The sequence below is a fragment of the Periplaneta americana genome, chromosome 6 (assembly GCF_040183065.1).
Source record: "Periplaneta americana isolate PAMFEO1 chromosome 6, P.americana_PAMFEO1_priV1, whole genome shotgun sequence".
NCBI classification, from domain to species: Eukaryota; Metazoa; Arthropoda; class Insecta; order Blattodea; family Blattidae; genus Periplaneta; species Periplaneta americana.
Genome location: NC_091122.1, coordinates 19,894,428 through 19,914,736, shown reverse-complemented (window position 1 = coordinate 19,914,736; position 20,309 = coordinate 19,894,428). Strand labels below are relative to the sequence as shown.

Below are 20,309 nucleotides of genomic sequence, written 5' to 3'. Positions count from 1 at the left end.
AGAAGAGAAATGGTTTGGATTAGGAGGAGAGAATTAATTAGGGAAATAGGCAGTGAGTAGGTAGGACTAGAAGCAGTAGTAGGAGGAGGAGGAAGAGGAAATGCCGGATTTATGGAATAAGAGAGATATATTTACAAAGAGAAAATGTTGGGATGAAAGGGAAGAGGTTAGTTATGAAGAATCGAATAATTACGTAGAAGAAACTGTAAGGATTGCTTTGGAATTAAGGGAATGAGAAAATGTTGGGTTTAAGAGGTTAGGTACAGCTTACAGGAAGTAAAACTTTGGAAATATTCAACATTTTTTTCTTCCATTACTGTATCTAGTACAATAATGAAAATAAGTATGTGTAAAACACTGTCCTTTCGCTGTAGGCCTATGAAAAATATTTTTACTATTTTAAAAAATTATTTATTTTTTTTTTTCAAAATTCAGTTCACTGTGCAGTGATGAAGCGTTTCCCACATAACTAAAAAAAAACTATCCAACATTCTGTGATGACATTTTTTGTGTGTACTTATGCATGTCATATATACAGTATGATGCAAGATCACTTCTCTGCCTTTGATAGATTGTCTGATAAAAAATAAATTAATTTTGAAAATGGTCAGATATCAATATTTTCTTCCAACACAAAATGAAAAAAAAAATTATTTATTAAGTAATGTAATTGAAAGAGCATGATATTGTAAACATGAGTTTCAGCAATAAAATAAAAGAGAGAGAACATGAAAAAGTTAACATGTTTATGAGTTATGAGGGAAACGCTTCATCACTGCACAGTAAACTGCCACTACCTTGAATTTTGAAAGAAAAAAAAATTTAAACCGTAAAAATATTTTTTTTTCGTATAGCAGAAGGACAGTGTTTTACACATACCAATTTTCGTTATTGTACAAGACACAGTAATGGAGGGGAAAAAAATGTTGAATATTTCCAAAACTTTTACTGCTATAAGCTGTACCTAACCCCTTAAAGGAAAGTTTACTCTTGGTTAGCAGCTTATTCCGAATCTCACCGGACCGGTGGATGTTAATGACGTCACGCTGCAGTGAAATAGGAACAAAACTGCTAAAAGTTTCAGTGACTATCATGGCGACTGTACGAGTTGTTGTATGTTCTATGCTAGCAAAATTTTACGGAATTTTCATATTGTTGCCATCTCGCTCAAAGAAAAGGAAGCACGAACAATTTATTTCTTGAACCAGTAGTAATAACTGGCCCGTTGACATGTTCGTTCATAAGACATTAACTTTTTTACGTTGTGATCATTACAAACATCACAGCACAACACATAACAGTGCAAGATCTCATTCGTCTGCCAATTCCCACCCTTTACAAGAACCATCAGATTCACTGGTGGCGGCTGATGGACACAGCCATCACCTCTGCACGCTGAAATTCGGAACACTGTGATGTCATCTGATTGCTCAGTGCAGAGATTCGGAATATGCTGTAGAATAGATACCGTATTGTGGAAGGAAGAATAGGACAGAGAGAAACATTTTGGCCCCAATGCGGTAAACTGTCGAACTTCCTCAAACTTATCCTTCCTCTAATTAATCCAGTATTTTCTTTCCTCTAAACCTAACATTTCTTCCTCACTTAATCCAGTATTTTCTTTTCTCTAATACCACCCTTCCTTCTTCAATTAATCCAGTATTTTTTCTCTAATTCCACACCCTTCCTCAATCTAGAATTAGCTTTCTCTAATTCCACCCTTCCTTCTTCAATTAATCCAGTATTTTTTCTCTAATTCCACACCCTTCCTCAATTAATCTAGAATTAGCTTTCTCTAATTCCACCCTTCCTTCTTCAATTAATCCAGTATTTTCTTTCCTATAAACCAAACATTTCTTCTTCACTTAATCCAGTATTTTCTTTTCTCTAATACCATCCTTCCTTCTTCAATTAATCCAGCATTTTTTTCTCTAATTCCACACCCTTCCTCAATTAATCTAGAATTAGCTTTCTCTAATTCCACATTTCCTTCTTCAATTAATCAAGTATTTTTTCTCAATTCAACATGCTTCCTCAATTAATTTAGAATTAGCTTTCTCTAATTCCACCCTTCCTTCTTCAATTAATCAAGTATTTTTTCTCTAATTCAACACCCTTCCTCAATTAATTTAGAATTAGCTTTCTCTAATTCCACCCTTCCTTCTTCAATTAATCAAGTATTTTTCTCTAATTCAACACCCTTCCTCAATTAATCTAGAATTAGCTTTCTCTAATTCCACCCTTCCTTCTCCAGTTAATCCAGAATTTTCTTTTTTCTTATTCCACCCTTTCTTCTTTAATTAATTCAGTATTTTCTTATCTCTAATTCCACCCTTATTTCTTCACTTAATCCAGTATTTTCTTTCTCTAATGCCATTCTTTCTTCTTTACTTAATCCTGTACCTCTAGTATGGACAGGCACAGTGACGAGAAAGGGATGACTTCAGAGGAAAAGGAAGTGAAGTAGGAAGGGTGTGTTTAGAGAAAAATGAGTACTGAATTAAGTAAAGCCGGAAGGGTGGGTTTAGTAAAAAGGAAAAACTGGGTAAAGTGAAATAGGAAGATTGGATTTAGATAATGGAATAAGTGAAGATGGGTGGGTGGTATTAGAAAAAACGTTACATGAAGAAAGAAGGGCGGGTTACAGAAGATAAAATACTATATTTTGTAAAGAAGTAAAGGTAGTTTTAGAGAAAATAAAATACTGGATTAAGATTAGATATCTTACACCTTGTTTTAGGACAAACAAATCACAAAATTCTATAGAAACTAGAAATTAAACCCATTCTCGACAACATTAGACAGAGAAGTTCAAAGTATCAAGGTATGAACTTTATTAATTTAAACCATTAGGCCAGTAACTAGTCTTGCACTTAGCGTTGTTTATGCGCAGTGTGTTGTAAGAAATTTATACAGTAAGGAAGCTTCAAATTTTATTTCCGTCTCTGTACATAAATACAATATATTTATTATAAATGTCGTATTATGTTAATGTTGTAGACAATTGAAAATTTAAGGGGTTGTTGCTTAGTCAACTGTCCGAAGACAGGTTTGGACCTCATTAAGTGACATCAATAACTCATCGCTCATGAGACAACTAAGCCAAGAGATAATAGGTACGGTGGCCAGTTCATTTTCCCCTATATTGCATACATCGCTACTAATAACATATTACATTAATCAGACTTCATATGTAAACAAACAATTGAGAAGCTGGGTGCAATAACAAGGTAATGTAGGAAATCTCTTTTAAGAAAAATTAAATGGAAAATATAAAATTGTTGCTAACAAAATCTTTACAGTTGGAAATAATTAACTTTATGTTAAGAGGCTATATATTAATAAAATTTAAGATATTATATTGTATAATATTCAAGAACAACTATGTATAGAATAACAGTGATAACAGGATAACGCTCTTATTGCACGCAGTTCCTTAATTGTTCCTCCTCTGGCACATATCGTCAAGTGAGATGTACTGCCTGATAATAGATATAACTACATATCAGCCAGGAACTCAATCAGAGGTACTTACGTAATTCAAGGGTAGTGATGGGTGAAATTGCTATTTTTTATAGTTTTTTAAAATAGATACTTCATATTATGTATACTTTATTCCCTACCTATATGTAGTATTGCATATAAGTTTCATTATAATCAGATGAATTGTGTTTGAGTTATTCGGATTTCTTTAGAAATAGCATCTATCGCCTATAAAAATTTAGTTTCATGCCTGAAGCCTTTTTTCACATCTCTGATACTGTTAGAAAAGAAATAAGTACGGTATCCAGAATTTAAAATTTATATTGTATATAGAGAAAAAAATGAAAATATGTGTGTGTGCGTGCGTGCGTGTTTGCGCGCGCGACTTCAAATTTTAAATTTTTAATGCCCACTAAGTATGTTTTATTTTTTAAATTCGAAAATATTTGGTTTAACAAAGAATGCTTAACCACAGTATATGCTAGGTAGAACATGCAATAAAAATTACAAGTTCCTAGCATCAAAATTGTAAGAGTCTATATACACGAATTCATATTGAGGAATGGAATCATTGAAATACAATGTAATTGCCGCTCCGCGAAGCACTTATTCTTGCTCAACATGTAGACATAAATAAGAGGCTTCTGCTTCATTTTTTACAACAAAAAGTCGGAAATACGATATTTGATTGAGAATGACCAAAACTTCACCCGTCCCCACCGCTAAATAACAATTAGTAAAACTGTTAACATTTTCGCACAACTTAAACAATTTTCTGAAAATATGATAATAATAATAATAATAATAATAATAATAATAATAATAATAATAATAATAATAATAGTAAACAATAATAGGAACAATAGTTATTTTCTTAGGGCTTTTCGCTTTTCCCGCTCTTTGTCCCAACACCTACTTCTCTTGTCTTGCGCAAAAGACTGTCTTCGGCCATTTAGTACGCTACTTACCAGACAGGTGGCTACTCTGTCGCGGAAAATGACGGATGATATATCGAAGCGTGTGATTAAGGGTTATGGATTGGATAGAAAGAGGTCCTGGCCTTTTTGTGATTGCTATTATACCGGCATTTACCTGGAGACAGCATGAAAAGCACATGTCAGGAAGGCCAGTCCTTGTATCGAACCCGGCACCTGCCGAATATAAGATCTCGTGCTAACGTGCTCGGTTAATAATAATAATAATAATAATAATAATAATAATAATAATAATAATAATAATAATAATAATAATATAAAACTAATGCATTGAAATCAAATATATATTTTTTTAATTTTATAGAGAATTCATATAGGGCAGTAATAAATTATTATTATTACTATTATTATTATTATTATTATTATTATTATTATTATTATTATTATTATTATTATTATTATTATTATTATTATTATTCACCACTCTTGTACTCGTATGGCCGAGACAAGTCTTATTAAAAGATCTTGGAGTCCATTTCGTTATAATTGTTCAGTGTCGACACACGAAACTATTCCTTTCACTACTGATTCAACATCATCACATAATTAGTCATTATCATCATAGTAGTTTCTTATTCAGGACGAAAAGATTGAAAGTAATTAATATTATTTATTGAATATCCGAATTTATTGAATCCTACTTGACCATTAGGTATATGTTAGGGTTATAATGAAATACATGAGTAAAAATAGCCTACGCAGAACTTCCTTACAAACACGAATACAAATTATTAATAATATTAATGTTATTTTACTTAAATATTATTGTTTATAAGTTCTGGAATATTCACCAAAATTAAGCAGACGCTCTTAAAATATTTATTTTTATTTATTTATGCAAATGACAGGTACATAGATAACTTATCTTTTACCTATACACAACCTCAAAATTAAAACAATTAACTTAATACAACTTAAAATTAAATCTAATGAAGGAACTAAACAAAATCCTTAAAGAACTAAAAACTAAGAACTAAAAAGAGGCATAAGGCTTCTCGCTTCCCAGTATCTGGCACATTCAGTCAGCGATTTTAGAGCTGGGCAGCGTTGGAGATGATCCCTATTCATCGCTTCTTCAAGGTCACAAAGGGTACAGTTGGATGTTGATAAATACCGAAACGGTGGAGATGCTGCGCCAAGCAGTCATGACCAGTTGCAAGGCGGAAATGCGCGACTGCCAATCTTCTTGGTCCGTTAGGTATTGATAGAAGGCCCCTTCTCAAGCGTTTGCCATATGTTCTTTCTGCAATTTCATGGGAGTGGATGTTGTGGGCAACTTCTTCGATGTATAATTTTATTGTCTGGAAGGGTGTTGGTTTAGGAAATGTTTGTAAAATTTTAGCACCTTTTTTGCCAAGGCATCGGCCTGCTCATTGCCAAATAAGTTGCAGTGCCCGGGGACCCACTGTATTACCACGATTTTGTGTTTTGCTTGTAATAGTTATATGGCATTTTGACAGTCTTGGATTGCTGAAGACTCAGGATCCGAGGAACCTACAGATTCTATGGCTGCTTTGGAGTCTGACAGGATGACGACATCCTTGAATTTAGTTTGATGACATATCAGTTGAGCTAAGGCTACCCTGATAACTTCAATTTCACCGTCATAAGCTGACCTATGAGTGCCTACCGCTGTATAGGAGGCAAAGATATCGCTGTATACACCGGCACCAGCATTAATATCATCCTCCGATTTGGATCCATCTGTATAAACACGAAGCCAGTCAGTTTCTGGATACTTTAGGTTAATTGTTTCAAGAGCCAGGGATCTTAATATATCTACTGGTGTTTCTTTCTTACAAACATCATCTTCCAAATCTACAGAGAATAAGATGGAGTTAGAAAGTATTGGATTAAAAAATTGAGGAAGAGATTCTGGAGTATTACAAATCTGATATATTTCCCTCAATTCCATGACTCTTTGTATAAATCCTTGCTGTGTTTTCAACCTTCTTTCGACATTATATTATTATTATTATTATTATTATTATTATTATTATTATTATTATTATTATTATTATTTGGCTTATATAACTTTTTGATTACTCTTGTAGCTTATCATGTAGTTGTTAAAATTCTTAAGCGAGGCTAAAATTCACAAGAACTGTAGTTGGACTCTCTGATCATGTACTGTATAGGGTTTTTAAAAGTCAGGAAAGAATATTTTATTTTCTAAAAACTTTCTCTCTTATTTGTTTCACTATTTTTGCAATGATTGATGAAATAAGTAAACAGCAATACAACAATTCAAGCTAGGGAATTTTTTTTTGTTTGCAAATTGTTACCAGAAAATGAATTGGCCTTATTCGAATGTAATACAGATATTCCAGCGCACTGGGAAGATTCAGAGCTCTAAATGGATTGAGATATGGACCCTGCAATTTGTTGTTATTGTGAAAGCTCGTAAAAATGGATGATATTTCGCAAGATTTTCTTCTATATGCTATTCTTTCCCAAAACGAGAGACTATTAATGATAGAGGAAAAAAATAACGCCCAAATCTTAATGTTATGAATTTTGTTTATACCTTAAATATTTCGTGATTTAGGCATAACATATTATTTGAGCCGTTCAGAGCAAAAGTTGTGTAAGTCAAAATTGGGTAATGAGGTTTAAGTAAAAATTCTGTAAAATACAGCGCAAAGTAGCAATTAATATGTCCTTCTTGTTATCCACTGACTACTAATAGTTTAAATAAATTGAATATTAATTGCTACTTTGCGCTGTATTTTACAGAATGTTTACTTTAATCCTCATTACCCATTTTTGACTTACACCACTTCTGCTCTGAACGGCTCATTTAACATTGTACAAAACCACTACTTAAAGCGATGGAGACAAAGTACAAGATGAGAAACAATTATTGCACTGTCATTGTAGAAGGAAAATTAATATCCACTTTTCTTCTGGAATCAAATCTCAAATTTTCGGAATTTGTAGTCGGGAACTCTACCTCATGTGATTTAAAAACTGTGCCTATAATATTAATATTTAACATAGACACACATATATAGGGTGTAACAAAATTAGTGTATATTCCCTCATAGTCACATACTGTGACAGAAGGCTTCGTCATTATTTACTTACATCTAAACTTACGTGAAGTTAAAATTTTATATTATAATTAAGGGACTGATGTGGCAATTTAAATATACAGGAGAATATTATGATAAACATCAGATCCATGGTGTGCTCGCATCTCAGTAAGATCACAACAGCTCATATTGTTTGAATATATTGCTAGATTGTATTAATCTGCTTTTCTTCTAAATCTATGTTTTCATAGACAATTTTCGCTCCGAAAACAAATACTAGTTTTATTATCGTAACGCTTGGGTTCTATGAAAAATAATTAGGGTCTAAGTTTTCCGTATGATATGCTTTTGAATGGAAGTACACCAAGTTTGTTACACACTGTATATTTAATTTTTGTTGAAGAAGAGTCATTCTTTCTAACTTATTTATAGTATTTAGTAATCCATTCAGATATCAGAATATTCAACTTCACTATATTTTTCTTTGTCAACTTTACATAAAAAGAAATAATTGTATATTATACTCTAGAAATATTTTAGTCGACTAATACTGCAAATGATATATAGAGGAGAATATCACGATAGACGTCTGGAATAATGGAATAGCATGTCGAACTCAACACCGTTCAAGTGACCTCGATATTAAAATTGAGAGCCCTGCTGCTTTAAACTGGGTTTCGTGAACATCTTTATGGACTTGTACTTATGAATTATATATAGTGAGAGCCCGAGAATAGAGAAGGGTAGGAAGCGGATGTCTGAACGTTTAATGATATATTACGATGGTATATAACGAAAAAATACAAACAGGCTGAAGAAAAATGATGTTTGTTATTACAGAGTTGTTTTGAATAATATTCGCAGTTGATGCAATGAGATGAAGCTAAATAATACAATTTAATCATCTATTACGAAAACACTTTAAATTACAGAATCAGAATACAATTCTGTATAATCGACATTTATGTAATTATTTGATGGTTTTATAATTTAATGTGAATCAAAATTTTATTGTTTTTATCTATTAGAAGAATTCGGAATTTATTCCTGAATGTAAGGGATAAACAAAGATTTGAGAGTCTGTTTTAATATTTTAATGCCTATTTCATTATTTTCCGAGCTTAGTTTTATATTTTAGAGCCTATTGTACGAGCCCAGGTATACATTTTCAGTTCCTGAAAATCCCAGCTCTAGTTATCAAACATTACCCAAAAATAAGTTCTAAATTGCTTATGTAATCAAACTCTTGAATTTTGGAGCACTAAACTTATAATTTGATAGGAATGACTTATTATACTACCATTTTCCGTTAAAAGTGAGATATCTTTATGTGTTGTTAATGATAACGGTAGATAGTTATTATACAGAAATAAAGACTTAGCGAAATGAACCTCCGGGTTCCTTAAAAGCCGTAAGTAGGGGAGAGTCGGGTAGTATCGGACAGTGCGTTTCTTTCATCTACCACTATATGGTAGTACCTAATTGACATGGTTACGTTTCTCTATGCGACAACACAGAAACGTAACCATGTCAATCAGGTACTATCATCGTGTGGTAGATGAAAGAAACTCACTGTCCGATATTACTCGATGTCCGATACTACCCGACTCTCCCCTTAGTAAGTAAAGCCTTAGCGAAAATAATACTAAAACTTTTAGGATTCACGTTAAAATAATCTTTAGATCTGAATTATTCTAGGTTATACCTACAATAATAATAAAAAACTGCTTTAGGACAAATTGGCAAGACATGCGAACAGCTTATCACAGAAAGATAAATAATTTAATTTATTAACGTAGACAATAATATCGCTCATTTAATATATCACTGACATCTGAGATATGTCTCTACTACGAGCGCTTAATTGATCAATGGCTTCGTGCATGTGGTCGTAAAGATAAGGTGAATGTTACATATGCTACAGTGTAGAGTGTACATTTTATTGGAGATGACTATGTTCGAGATCTGAACGTTGAAAAAATATTTTGAATATCACGGCAATGTCACAGTTGAAAATGACACCAATTTCAGAATGAGTTGATAGAACTTTTTTTTTACGTGTACATTTTTCTGTTGGTGTGGAAGAAAAGAACAAATAAATAAATAAATAAATAAATAAATAAATAAATAAATAAATAAATAAATAAATAAATAAATAAATAAATAGGTTTAAGTAAGTAAATAAGAAAGCAAGTAAGAATAAATAAATAAATAGGTTTAAGTAAGTAAATAAGAAAGCAAGTAAGAATAAATAAATAAATAAATTAATTAATTAATGACTAAATAAATAAATACATAAATAATTACGTAAATAAGTAGGTTTAAGTAAGTAAATAAGAAAGCAAGTAAATATGTGATAGTAAAGATTTATTTATTTATTTATTTATTTATTTATTTATTTATTTATTTATTTATTTATTTATTTATTTATTTATTTATTTATTTATTTATTTATTTTATTGCTAGTAAGTTTGAAATGAATACAAATTAATAAATACAATGAAAGATAAACTAGCCACTCCTGAATGAGTACTGTAAGACTCGTGCTCAGGAGGGGATTCCAATACAGACAAAAAAAAATTAAAATTGAGAGTGAATACAGATTAACTAAATAAATAAACAAACAACGAAAGAAACAAATAGGCCTACACGTTGTACAGAGGAGAACCAGGCACTTATATGGAGAAACTGACTGCAGACACATCATTTTCTGTTTTTTAGCGAAGAAATAACCTCGGTTGGTATGTATGTTCATCTCTGTATGTAGGCCTGTAATTTTGAATTGTAAAGAAATGCACATGGATGAGATCGAATGCGACATTATATGTAACATATCTAATCCGGAAAGTGTCTATGTATTATTGTATGTAAATATTATTTTATTTTCCTCTGTTAATAGGTCAGTTGAATAAAAATAAGTACACTCTTTTCCTGAAAAAAAAAATTGAAAACTGAATAAGACTTAAAATTAATAACTTGAAATTCATAGTTTACAGATTATTGACTATTGATTAGGTTTTTATTCAGCAAATAATTATTTTTCCAGTAAACTCGTAAATTTTGTCGAATAAAGTTAAGCAATTAGTACTTGTAACAACCCAGTAATTACCTACACATATTTAAGGTTGCTAAAAAAAGTTAATGTCAATAGGTTAGGTTGTTTTTCCACCTGTGCGCCAAGAAAAAATACAGAACAACTGAAAGGATATATATCAGAATCTGTAGTTTAATGAAGCTGCTAAGATTTGAAAAAGAATGTGTTAAGTTTTGACGTAGAATACGTCTTTTCCCATATCGAGTATAGGCACCCGTTCCGGGATCCATGATGAGACAATAAAGACAGAATTTTTAAAATGCTTACTCTAACAAGGCTATGAGCCACACCCGAAAGCTAGTATTATTAGTAGTTAGGGCATGAACATAAGTAACTTCTGCGATCAGACCCGCAGTGACGCCATCTCCCCTCGCTACCGGCATGTGGGCGCCGAAATTACGTATAAAATTAGCCATACCGCGGAGCGTGTCTCAGTAAGATCTCGGCATCGAGAATAGCTACAGAGCTGTGCTGCCACTCTTTTGAATTGTATTTGCGAGTTCTACAATATTAAAGTGACATTAGACACGTACGATATACTTTGAGTGAACTATAGTGAAAAATTTGTTGTGAGCTGGGACTAATTTCGAATGTCGCTTCGTATTATGAAGAGAAAAAATATTGCATGCCCTACATTAATTACTTCTCTTATCATAGACCTGTTCACTCAATTTGTAAATAGAAACGAATTAAGACATTCAAACCAACACAACTGTAGTTTCATTTCCGAAACTGTGTGACGTATTCTATCCCTAATACAGCGCAGAGTATCTTTCTAACAATATTTTCCCGCATAGGTTCTAATATTGATCAGTATTTGCATATAACAGAGAGACATATTCAATTATAATTAAATAGTGTAGGATGAAATAAAGAACAATTCCATATGCAACCTAATTTGTTTATTATCTCTCATTGTTGTTTTTTTATAACTTCACATATTTCATATTACAAAAATTCACCCCTTTTTGAGAATTTGTTCTACATGTAACGAGATATGTAAGATTTGGAGTTTTGATTTTGGATACTCTTAGATATACCAGATTACAAAATGTCTTAATAAATACCGGGTGTTTCAGACCATCCGTGTCTTTTTTCTCGAAAACTATATGATAGCCTACTGGTTGTTCATAAAAAAATTGATATCCAAAACCTATGTAAAGAATCGATTGGTGGCAGTATCATTTTCTGTAACAAACCGGAAATAGGGGTACCTGTGGTCAACTTCGAAATTTCAAATGAGAACATGTGTGTGTGTTTGTGAATGATGGAGAGTGGTTAGATTACAATTTTGGGTGAAAAATGCTAAACCTAAGTTAAGTCTGTCTGCAAGGCAGTTACGGTCGAAAGACCCAGGCATTGAATTTAAGGGTAAATTCTATATGTGTAGTATGTACTCGTATGTGTAACTTTCAATACATCCTTATTCAGATTAATTTTTGTAGAGATAATTTTTACCTCTTCTTTATATTTTTGTACTTTTCATTGTCTTTTTTATTTCATGTTATTTTTTATTATTTTTTCCATTTCCTTTATTACCTTCTTTCCTATTACTGTATTATTAATGTATTCTTTTTCATTTATTATATCTTGTTTGTTCTATTGTATTTTGAATTCATTATAGCTGAACCTAGCTCCGTTGTAGCATATATATATATATATATATATATATATATATATATATATATATATACACAGCAAAGAATTATATATATATATATATATATAATTCTTTGCTGTGTATGAATAAAAAAAACATGAGCATAATGTGGAAACTCTGGTAGCTGTTCATTTGTTCATTAAGTATATCTACTACAAGTAGTACCTGGAAAGGTAATACTTGTTACTTAAAGTAAGCTGTTGTTCAGTTTAATATCAGTAAATGCTTTTACATATTATTGAAAACATTCAATATCAATTTATTTATAACTCGTAAGACTTCAGTTATTTTTATTCAATTGGCCCAACATCTAAGTTCTGGTTCACGGAATCAGTAAATATACCATTATCACAGTCCGTTGATAAGAATTCCAATATCAATTACGTGGAGCTTTTCGTGGGGCGCAGTGTAATTTCTTGTGAAAGAAAGAACGTCAAAATATCTTTTTAATTAAAGGAGACTGCTTGAACATGAAGGTAATAGGCATATTTCATTTTTTTTACCCTCAAGATATTTGCTTTGCTGATGATGTCACGTATTAGTGGAAGTGGCGCTACCTTATTACTTCCTCTTTATCAACCTACACCTTGATCTTCATGAGTCTTGCCTAGTATATTGTAGAAGCTATGTGGTTTGGTAGGCGTTTCTATGGAAATTGGTCATTTCATGGAATAGCCCCATATGCTCAATGCTTTTTTCTTAAAGTGAAATCCACTATATTATACATGAAAATTAATAGCCCCATTGAAATGTAAAAACAATTGAACATCATTGGTTTTGGTGGTATGAATATTCACACTTTACAAAACTTTATTTTCTCTTTCTTATTTTTCTTCACTGTACTAGGATTTCGCCCTGTCCCAGTTACATAAATTTGCCTGACCATCTTTTGTTCTATCGTCTAGTAATTTCTTCTTCCTCTAGATTTGCATATCATAAATTTGGAATTCTTACTTTCCTTTTTGTATTTACTGAATACGCTGTATCGAATTATTTTTCTGCTTTCCTTTTTTCATAAAGTATTTTAAGTTACCATTTTTTACCATATCTCTTATAGTATGAATGTGAAATTATTTCATGAAGTCATATTTTTGCTGTTTATAAAATTTATTTATGTTTTTGTTTCGTCTTGTCTTCCGCGTTAGCATATTTTTAAACAGAATTATTATTTTATATAATTTCATGTTATGTTTCAGTTATTATATTTCCAAACATAAGGGCATTTCCTTTCCCTTCGTATATTCAGTGTTCACATGAAGTAGGCCTATTAATGTGCAAAATGAATAAAATCGGTGACTTACTGTTGAGAGATAAAATGTCTTTCGCTTTTGGGAAAGTTTTAATGAGATTATTCTATTCAATATGAGTATATTTGTTTTTCTCTTGTGAATACCACGATAATTGTGCGTTGTAATCGAAGCTATCTGCGGTATGATGTGAACTCTCCATTAAAAGTAATTTATTTCGGCTCCCCTACTACTACTCTTACTCTTGGTCTACTCTTACAACAACAAAAATTAATTCAAGTAGGTGTCGATATCTATAGCTATGTTTTTTTTCATAAATGTGTTTATTTATTGCAATCAATAGGCTATGTATAATTTATATTTTATAAGCATCTTAATGGTTTACTCTATTCCATCAAGTTAATAGTAAGCCAATATTTAAAGGCCTATAAATTTCAATTCTGACATTTTTATTCTATTTCTTGCAAGTTCAAACTGAATTATTTCTGTTTGGAAACATAATTCAATATCCGGAACTTATGATATCATTTCTTCCTCAACGTAATAAATTAAGTAAACATGTAATAAAACTCCAGAATGAGTGGATACAAAAGTTCTCAAATCGAATCCTAGAGAATAATTTCCCCTATAGATCGTGATCTAGCAAGCAGAACTTTATATTACTTAAAATTATATAATAACACAATTTTTTCCGGTGACGACTTGACGTTTGTTTATTTCTTCAAGCAATTTAAAGCTTATGAATTGGAGGGGTATGTACAGCATGCTAGTGCAGAAAATTCTCATAGATATTATTCCTACTCGTTCATTATCTGATATTTTAATGCTTTTGATAATTTTAAAATACACTATAGACATCGTGTAAATTTCTTCTTTCAAAGAAAGTACTAGACCTACTTCATTAAATTTGAAAGGTTTATAAAAAATCTTTGAGCGCTTAATGTATTAACTAAATCAGCTTGTTTATAATTTAAACATCTACTGATTCTGCTCTTTATATTATAGTTATTTTATTTTCTTTGAATTGACACATATAGTAATTGTATCACAAAACAATGTTAATCAGCTACATATAAATCTAAAATACAATTGCAAAATATTTTTCAGAATTTTTCGAGACATAAGTTGCCTACTAGAAGTACCAGTACACATAGGCCGAATATAATATAGTATAATAATACAGCCTATGTAGCCTAATTCTTAAGTTAATTTTCACTGCATTGACTTGCTACGGATTTTTATAATTTATTGTAAATAAAATAATCCTGATCTATCATTCTAAGACAAGATACGAAATGTACCATTGTCTATTTTTGTAGAATGGAGCACATTCATATGTGGAAATCGATACCAACATTTTATTTTTGTAAAGGAAGAAGATTTGCACACAATATTTTAATGGATAAACTTTTTAGTGACGTTATTTCGAATGCCTTCTTGAGAAGTAGGTCATGATGACTGGAATAGATTTAACGGCCTTCATATTGGTTTTAGGCCAGGTTTTGTGCCTGGTAAGATAGCTTCCAATTCAAGAAGAAAAATAATATTTAATTGTTTGACCGAAATGGAATTACAAAAAGACATAAATTTATTATTGACCACCTCTGTGGTGTAGGGGTCATCATGCTGGTCTCTTACGGAGAGAATTTGGGTTCAATTCCCGGTCGGGTTGAATTTCCTGGTTGAAGTTTTTCTCTCAACCGTAAGGCATATGCCAGGAAATTCAGGCCACAGCATTCATCACCAAAATCATATACATAACAAATCAGTAATATTTCTACAGACGCCATCTAGTTCACAACAATAGAACCAGTCTCAACAATAATACACAAGCCTTCGGATTTTACCCAAAAGATTAACTCGCAATATGTCCAGAGATATTAAAGCGAGTACAAATAACAGAAAAAAATTTACTTGTTTTGTTTATGTCTTGATGTCGAAGAGCAATATAGACTTAGCCTATGTTAAGAAATACTAATAGGCTTAAGCTTAGGTCTATTTCCCATGCAGGTCTAATTGTCAGAGAAATTGAATGTTTATCGTTCTTTGCAATAACTCTTGAAATATGTTCTTATCTTCTTGATAATAGGATTCTGCTCAGACATTTGAACAGAAGAAGTTAAGTTAGCCTATATAATCGTAAATATCACATGATTGTAATATCCATCATACTTTTCGGCAACTTAGATTAAAATTATTCACCAACAAGAAGAGTTAAACAGTAAACTGTTGTTTGTACACTAATGCATATGTATGAGAGCAGTGACACATCACATGTAACAAGATGGCATGCTAACACATTTTACAGTGGGGCTCTTAAGTCATAAAACCGGGGAAAGATGCATGAGAAGATCAATACTCGATCAGAATATGTTACGAAACGTGTGATGAAACTTCTCCCTCAGTTCGGAGGGCGGATACTTTGTGATGAAATTGTTTAGTAAAGTATTAAACATCTAACTTTATTGTAGGCCTATATGCATTTTATAGCCTATAAGCAAGCAATAACTGATTTTGAGACAATAGAACGCGGACAGCAAAAACAAAAATAAATAAATAAATTTAAGAAATAAAAAATTTAACGATTACAATGATTAGGCCTATGATAATATTAGTAACAGTATCCATATTAACTGTCAAATAATGGCTTTAAAAATGTAGATAACAATAGACCTATATCTTGTTAAAATATCTAATTAACATACACTCATATGACACAATTTAAGGAAATAATGTTTTGTATAAATAAAACTTTTTCGTCAGAATTTGTCATCTTAGATACAGACCTATTTCGAAATCACCAAAAAAAAATAATAAAGAAATAAAATAACGATAATGGGATGTAGGTTGTAATCAGTGAATAAAGAAGCTTATTAAATAGTACTTAATTATTGCACTACTTGAAATAAAAAAACTATTATAAAAACTGCAACAGTATTGAAGTAAAATGTATGAAATATTAGGATATTATAGATACTTAAAAAAATATTACGTAGAATTTTTCTGATAGAGTAGAAGAAAATTCTTCACTGAATTTTCGAAAATAATACATTTCACGTGTTTGACATAACACTGGTTTCTATGAATTTCAAAACACTAAACATTTGCATGTATTTTAATGATATTTTAAAATATATTTTTCACTTTTGGCCCACATAAGTAATAAAGCTAATTCCAGTCAAAACTTGCTTGATCGGTTCAATCAATAATAATTGAAACAAAATTTACTATATGGATAATACTGTTATTGATATAGGCTAATAAGCAACAAGAATGAAATAATAAAAATTATAATCACCAAAAATGTAGTTTTCCAGCCTTGGTTAAAAATTTGTATTATTTGGCAACGGGAGCCCATTAAATAAGAACACATAATCGAAAATCAAACTAATAATAATAATAATAATAATAATAATAATAATAATACTGCCATTTTATATTATGGCGCATTGCAGTGAACTCTTGCGTTGAAATTATAAAAAAAACTGCAATTATAGGCCTACTCGTAGAGGCTTATTGTCAGTGACGAATGTTTCTTTGAGAAATGTGTCTATGATGTTTGATGAACCGCGTCTGAAGTGATGTAGGTGTGTAGGTGCTAATTACTGATAACCCTACCTTTATAAAATAATTTTATTAACTAATAGCGAGAATAATAAAAGTTATAAATAAGAACCGAATCAATACAAGAATAGAAACAAACAATTCCGAAGACACATCACTGTAACTCGTCACATAGGCACGATGTTGAAGGTTATCATTGAGGCGTGATAGAGACGCGCGTGGGGGTTGGGGGGCGCAAGACGTGCGACACATGGAGGTCACGTGTGCTGCGGGCACTCACCTTGAAGGTCTTGTACGACGATACTACATAGGAGGCGCCATCTTCGAGCTCCTCTAACCTCAACTTCCGGTCGCCGTCCATGGAAAACACATATCTGGCACCTCGGGGCAAGTCCATTCGCAGGGACAGTTTATCGAGCAGGGACTCGAGGCTGACGATGTCCCTCCCGGGCTTGAACCTGAACTCCACACCGGGGAAAAACGGGTCACCATTCTTGTAGAAGAGCACTTTGCGGGCGCGCCAGTAGGACAGATTGTTGTACTTGCTCGTGGCACCCTGGTCCATGCGGGACTTGGGCCTGGACGGGGGTGGCATTATGGAAGAGACTTCGCTGCCGCCCCCGGTGTCTCCCATAATAACCCCGGGGCTGGAGGGCCGACTAGCCGCCCCCCAGTAGCCGCCGCCACCGCCGCCCCCGCCTGTTTCCGCGGGTCGCAGATTAGCGTCGTCTTCGTCGTCGTCTTCCAGCGATTTGCGGTGCACAGATACAGAGCCACGTCGCGACGCCGCCGTGGCAGAGGATGCGCCCGCCGAGTTATTAGCGTGATGGTTCGCAATTTGCTCGCTACGTGGCGCGGAGTCGTCCGCTCCGTCGCCGTCGCCGCCGCCATCGTCGTTGGCCTGGACGGCGGTGTTGTCGTTGTCTATCTCGGCCGCCGTTGTGGATGGGTGAAGGTACGACGAGTCCTGCTCGTCGTCGTCGTCCTCGTCGTCGTAGTCGCTCTCGTCGTCGTACTGCCGCAGCCGGCTGGACGCCCTGGACGCGGGGTGGATCACCACTTGGGGAGTAGTCAACATCCTCCCTCAACTGCGTGGCAGGCACTGACGCCTGGCCGGCAAGCCGTGCCTCGCCATCCCGGCCAAAATATTGCCCGCAATTGACTCGCTACAATAAACACTCACGATACACTTCCAGGTCTTCTACCCCTTGTGTGGGTGTCGTGCGGTTCCGGCGTTGCCGAGGCTAGCGGCGTGCCCGTGTTCGATGCCGGGCTATTACTTGTTGCGCTCCGCACGCGGATGCTCTGTCGGCCTCCTCGTTGACGGGAGACGATCCCGGCTCTTCCTCTCTCTTCCCTACGGCCACTTCAAGTTAGCCGCGAGTTATCGACTGAAAGGGATTTGGCAAACGCGCGCATGAGCCCCATTGGTGGATAGCATTACGGGAGACCTCATTTACGCAGCCAATGGGGAGAGCTAACCACGCCTATTGGACAATTGCCGTCTGGAAGGGATGTTGCGACTTCTAGTCCTACTTTTATGACCACACCCTTTCGATGACTTCCGGCCTATAAGGCGCTCGTGCCGCAATCCCGTGATGACATGATTTCGAGCGGCACCTGTAACGCGAGGCGGCGCGTGGCGGACTGGCTCTCGTCGACACCCGACTCCGGCTAAAACCCCTCACGCGGGGTGTCGCGCATGTAGCCTGTGTGAAAATCTCGCTCTGACCTTGTGTTCCTGTTTTGGTCACGACTTGAGATTGACAACGTATAAAAATTTTGAAATATATGCTAATTATAGGCCTACACTAGAGACACACGCTTCACTCCTGTACACAATTTTGATTCTCATTACTCCTCTTTCGTGACAACCACTGTGAATAAAACGCTATCGATTCTAGCTACAACCCACGAATCCGATTTCGATTCCCGTTAGGAAAGTGAAAATATGTCTCTCTCTTCCATAGGAAATTCATGCGTTTCGCTTGTCTTTTTTGTTATGTATTGTTCCAAGCGATAGTTTTGCGCCATTCTGACCACAAATCCAGGAAGTTCTGCTACTTTTAATTATTCTTGTTCATGGGCACCCATCAGTGGTAGTAGGAAGGTGGGGACTGAGCTCCTGCTGGCTCTACAATATTTACTTTTTTGGTTGATGTATTTATGTAAAAATTAAATTGTGTATGTTGAAACTGCGTGTATCGCTTATTAAGAACGTTCAATCAGCATTCTGTTATTTAGCAGTTATTTTTTAGGCCTACAACAGGTAGGCCTAAATAGACTGCTCTTGGGAGGGGGAGCTTTAGAAAAGTTTTCTGAAAGCAAGAGAAAGCAACAATTTTTTTTTTGATAAATAAATAGTTATATTAGAGATGTTTCCAAAAAAATACATAGTTTAACAGTTTTATTTTATTTCGATGTTTCAAATTAATTTGAATAGTCAGAATAGTCAGATTCTGTTTTTCACTCTTTGTGAGCATAAATTTCATTTTTATAATCCACAAATTGTTATTATTTTCATATTAGGCCTATTATAAAGCCATTATTTTGATTTATTTTGATTACAGCTATTTCTTTCCTTTGTGTTCAGCTGTCACAATTGTATTGTTTCTTAATTATTTTTCAGCCACATTTTCATGAAAACTTGTGCTTGAACTCTTAATTAATTGGCTCATAATAATTATGTTCAGATGATCTAAAGTTTCTTACACAAGTTCAAGTTACTGAACATTCTTTCTGCGGAGGCCTCACCCCACTCTGGTAGCTGACATCTTCACAGCCCCCCGCCCTTCGAAAATACAAATGGACGCCGTTGCTCATATTGGTTCTTAAAAATTACAAGAAGAAAGGCGAGATTTTAAAGGGCGATAAAGATGCTTAGCGAGCATTCCTTCAGAACGTAGTGAAGCTGGGCGGATCCCACAATGTGAGTCTAGTGTTGGTTCACAGAAACGGCCAAAACAATCTAGAAGATGTGGTAGTAGACCTAATAGCGATAGTGGAGGGGTGGTATGCCTAGAAGCAATAGTAGTAGCAGTAATAGTATTAGTAGTAATTAGTAGAAAAGCAACAGTGACTGTGGTGATGATAATGCATTACTGTAATATGTGTAATTATTAATGTGTAACCTTTTACTTCCTTTTCTTTTAAAATTTGTTATGTTATAAGCAACTATTTGTATTCTTTATTGTAATAGGGGGCTTTGCCCTGTTGTAGGCAAATAAATAA

General features: G+C 33.7%; 1 protein-coding gene across 2 annotated transcripts in view; it reads right to left on the bottom strand.

Moving 5' to 3' along the window:
* The window catches only part of DCX-EMAP (Doublecortin-domain-containing echinoderm-microtubule-associated protein), a 137,323-nt gene extending 118,711 nt beyond the window's left edge, over window positions 1-18,612 (bottom strand). The window contains exon 1 of one of the 2 annotated variants that reach the window (XM_069827721.1): window positions 17,359-18,612. In XM_069827721.1, the coding sequence (XP_069683822.1) occupies window positions 17,359-18,156 (798 nt within the window). In that variant the 5' untranslated portion in view covers window positions 18,157-18,612. The remainder of the gene's footprint in view (window positions 1-17,358) is intronic. The other variant, XM_069827722.1, reaches the window with a different exon arrangement.
* Window positions 18,613-20,309: the final 1,697 nt, after the last annotated feature.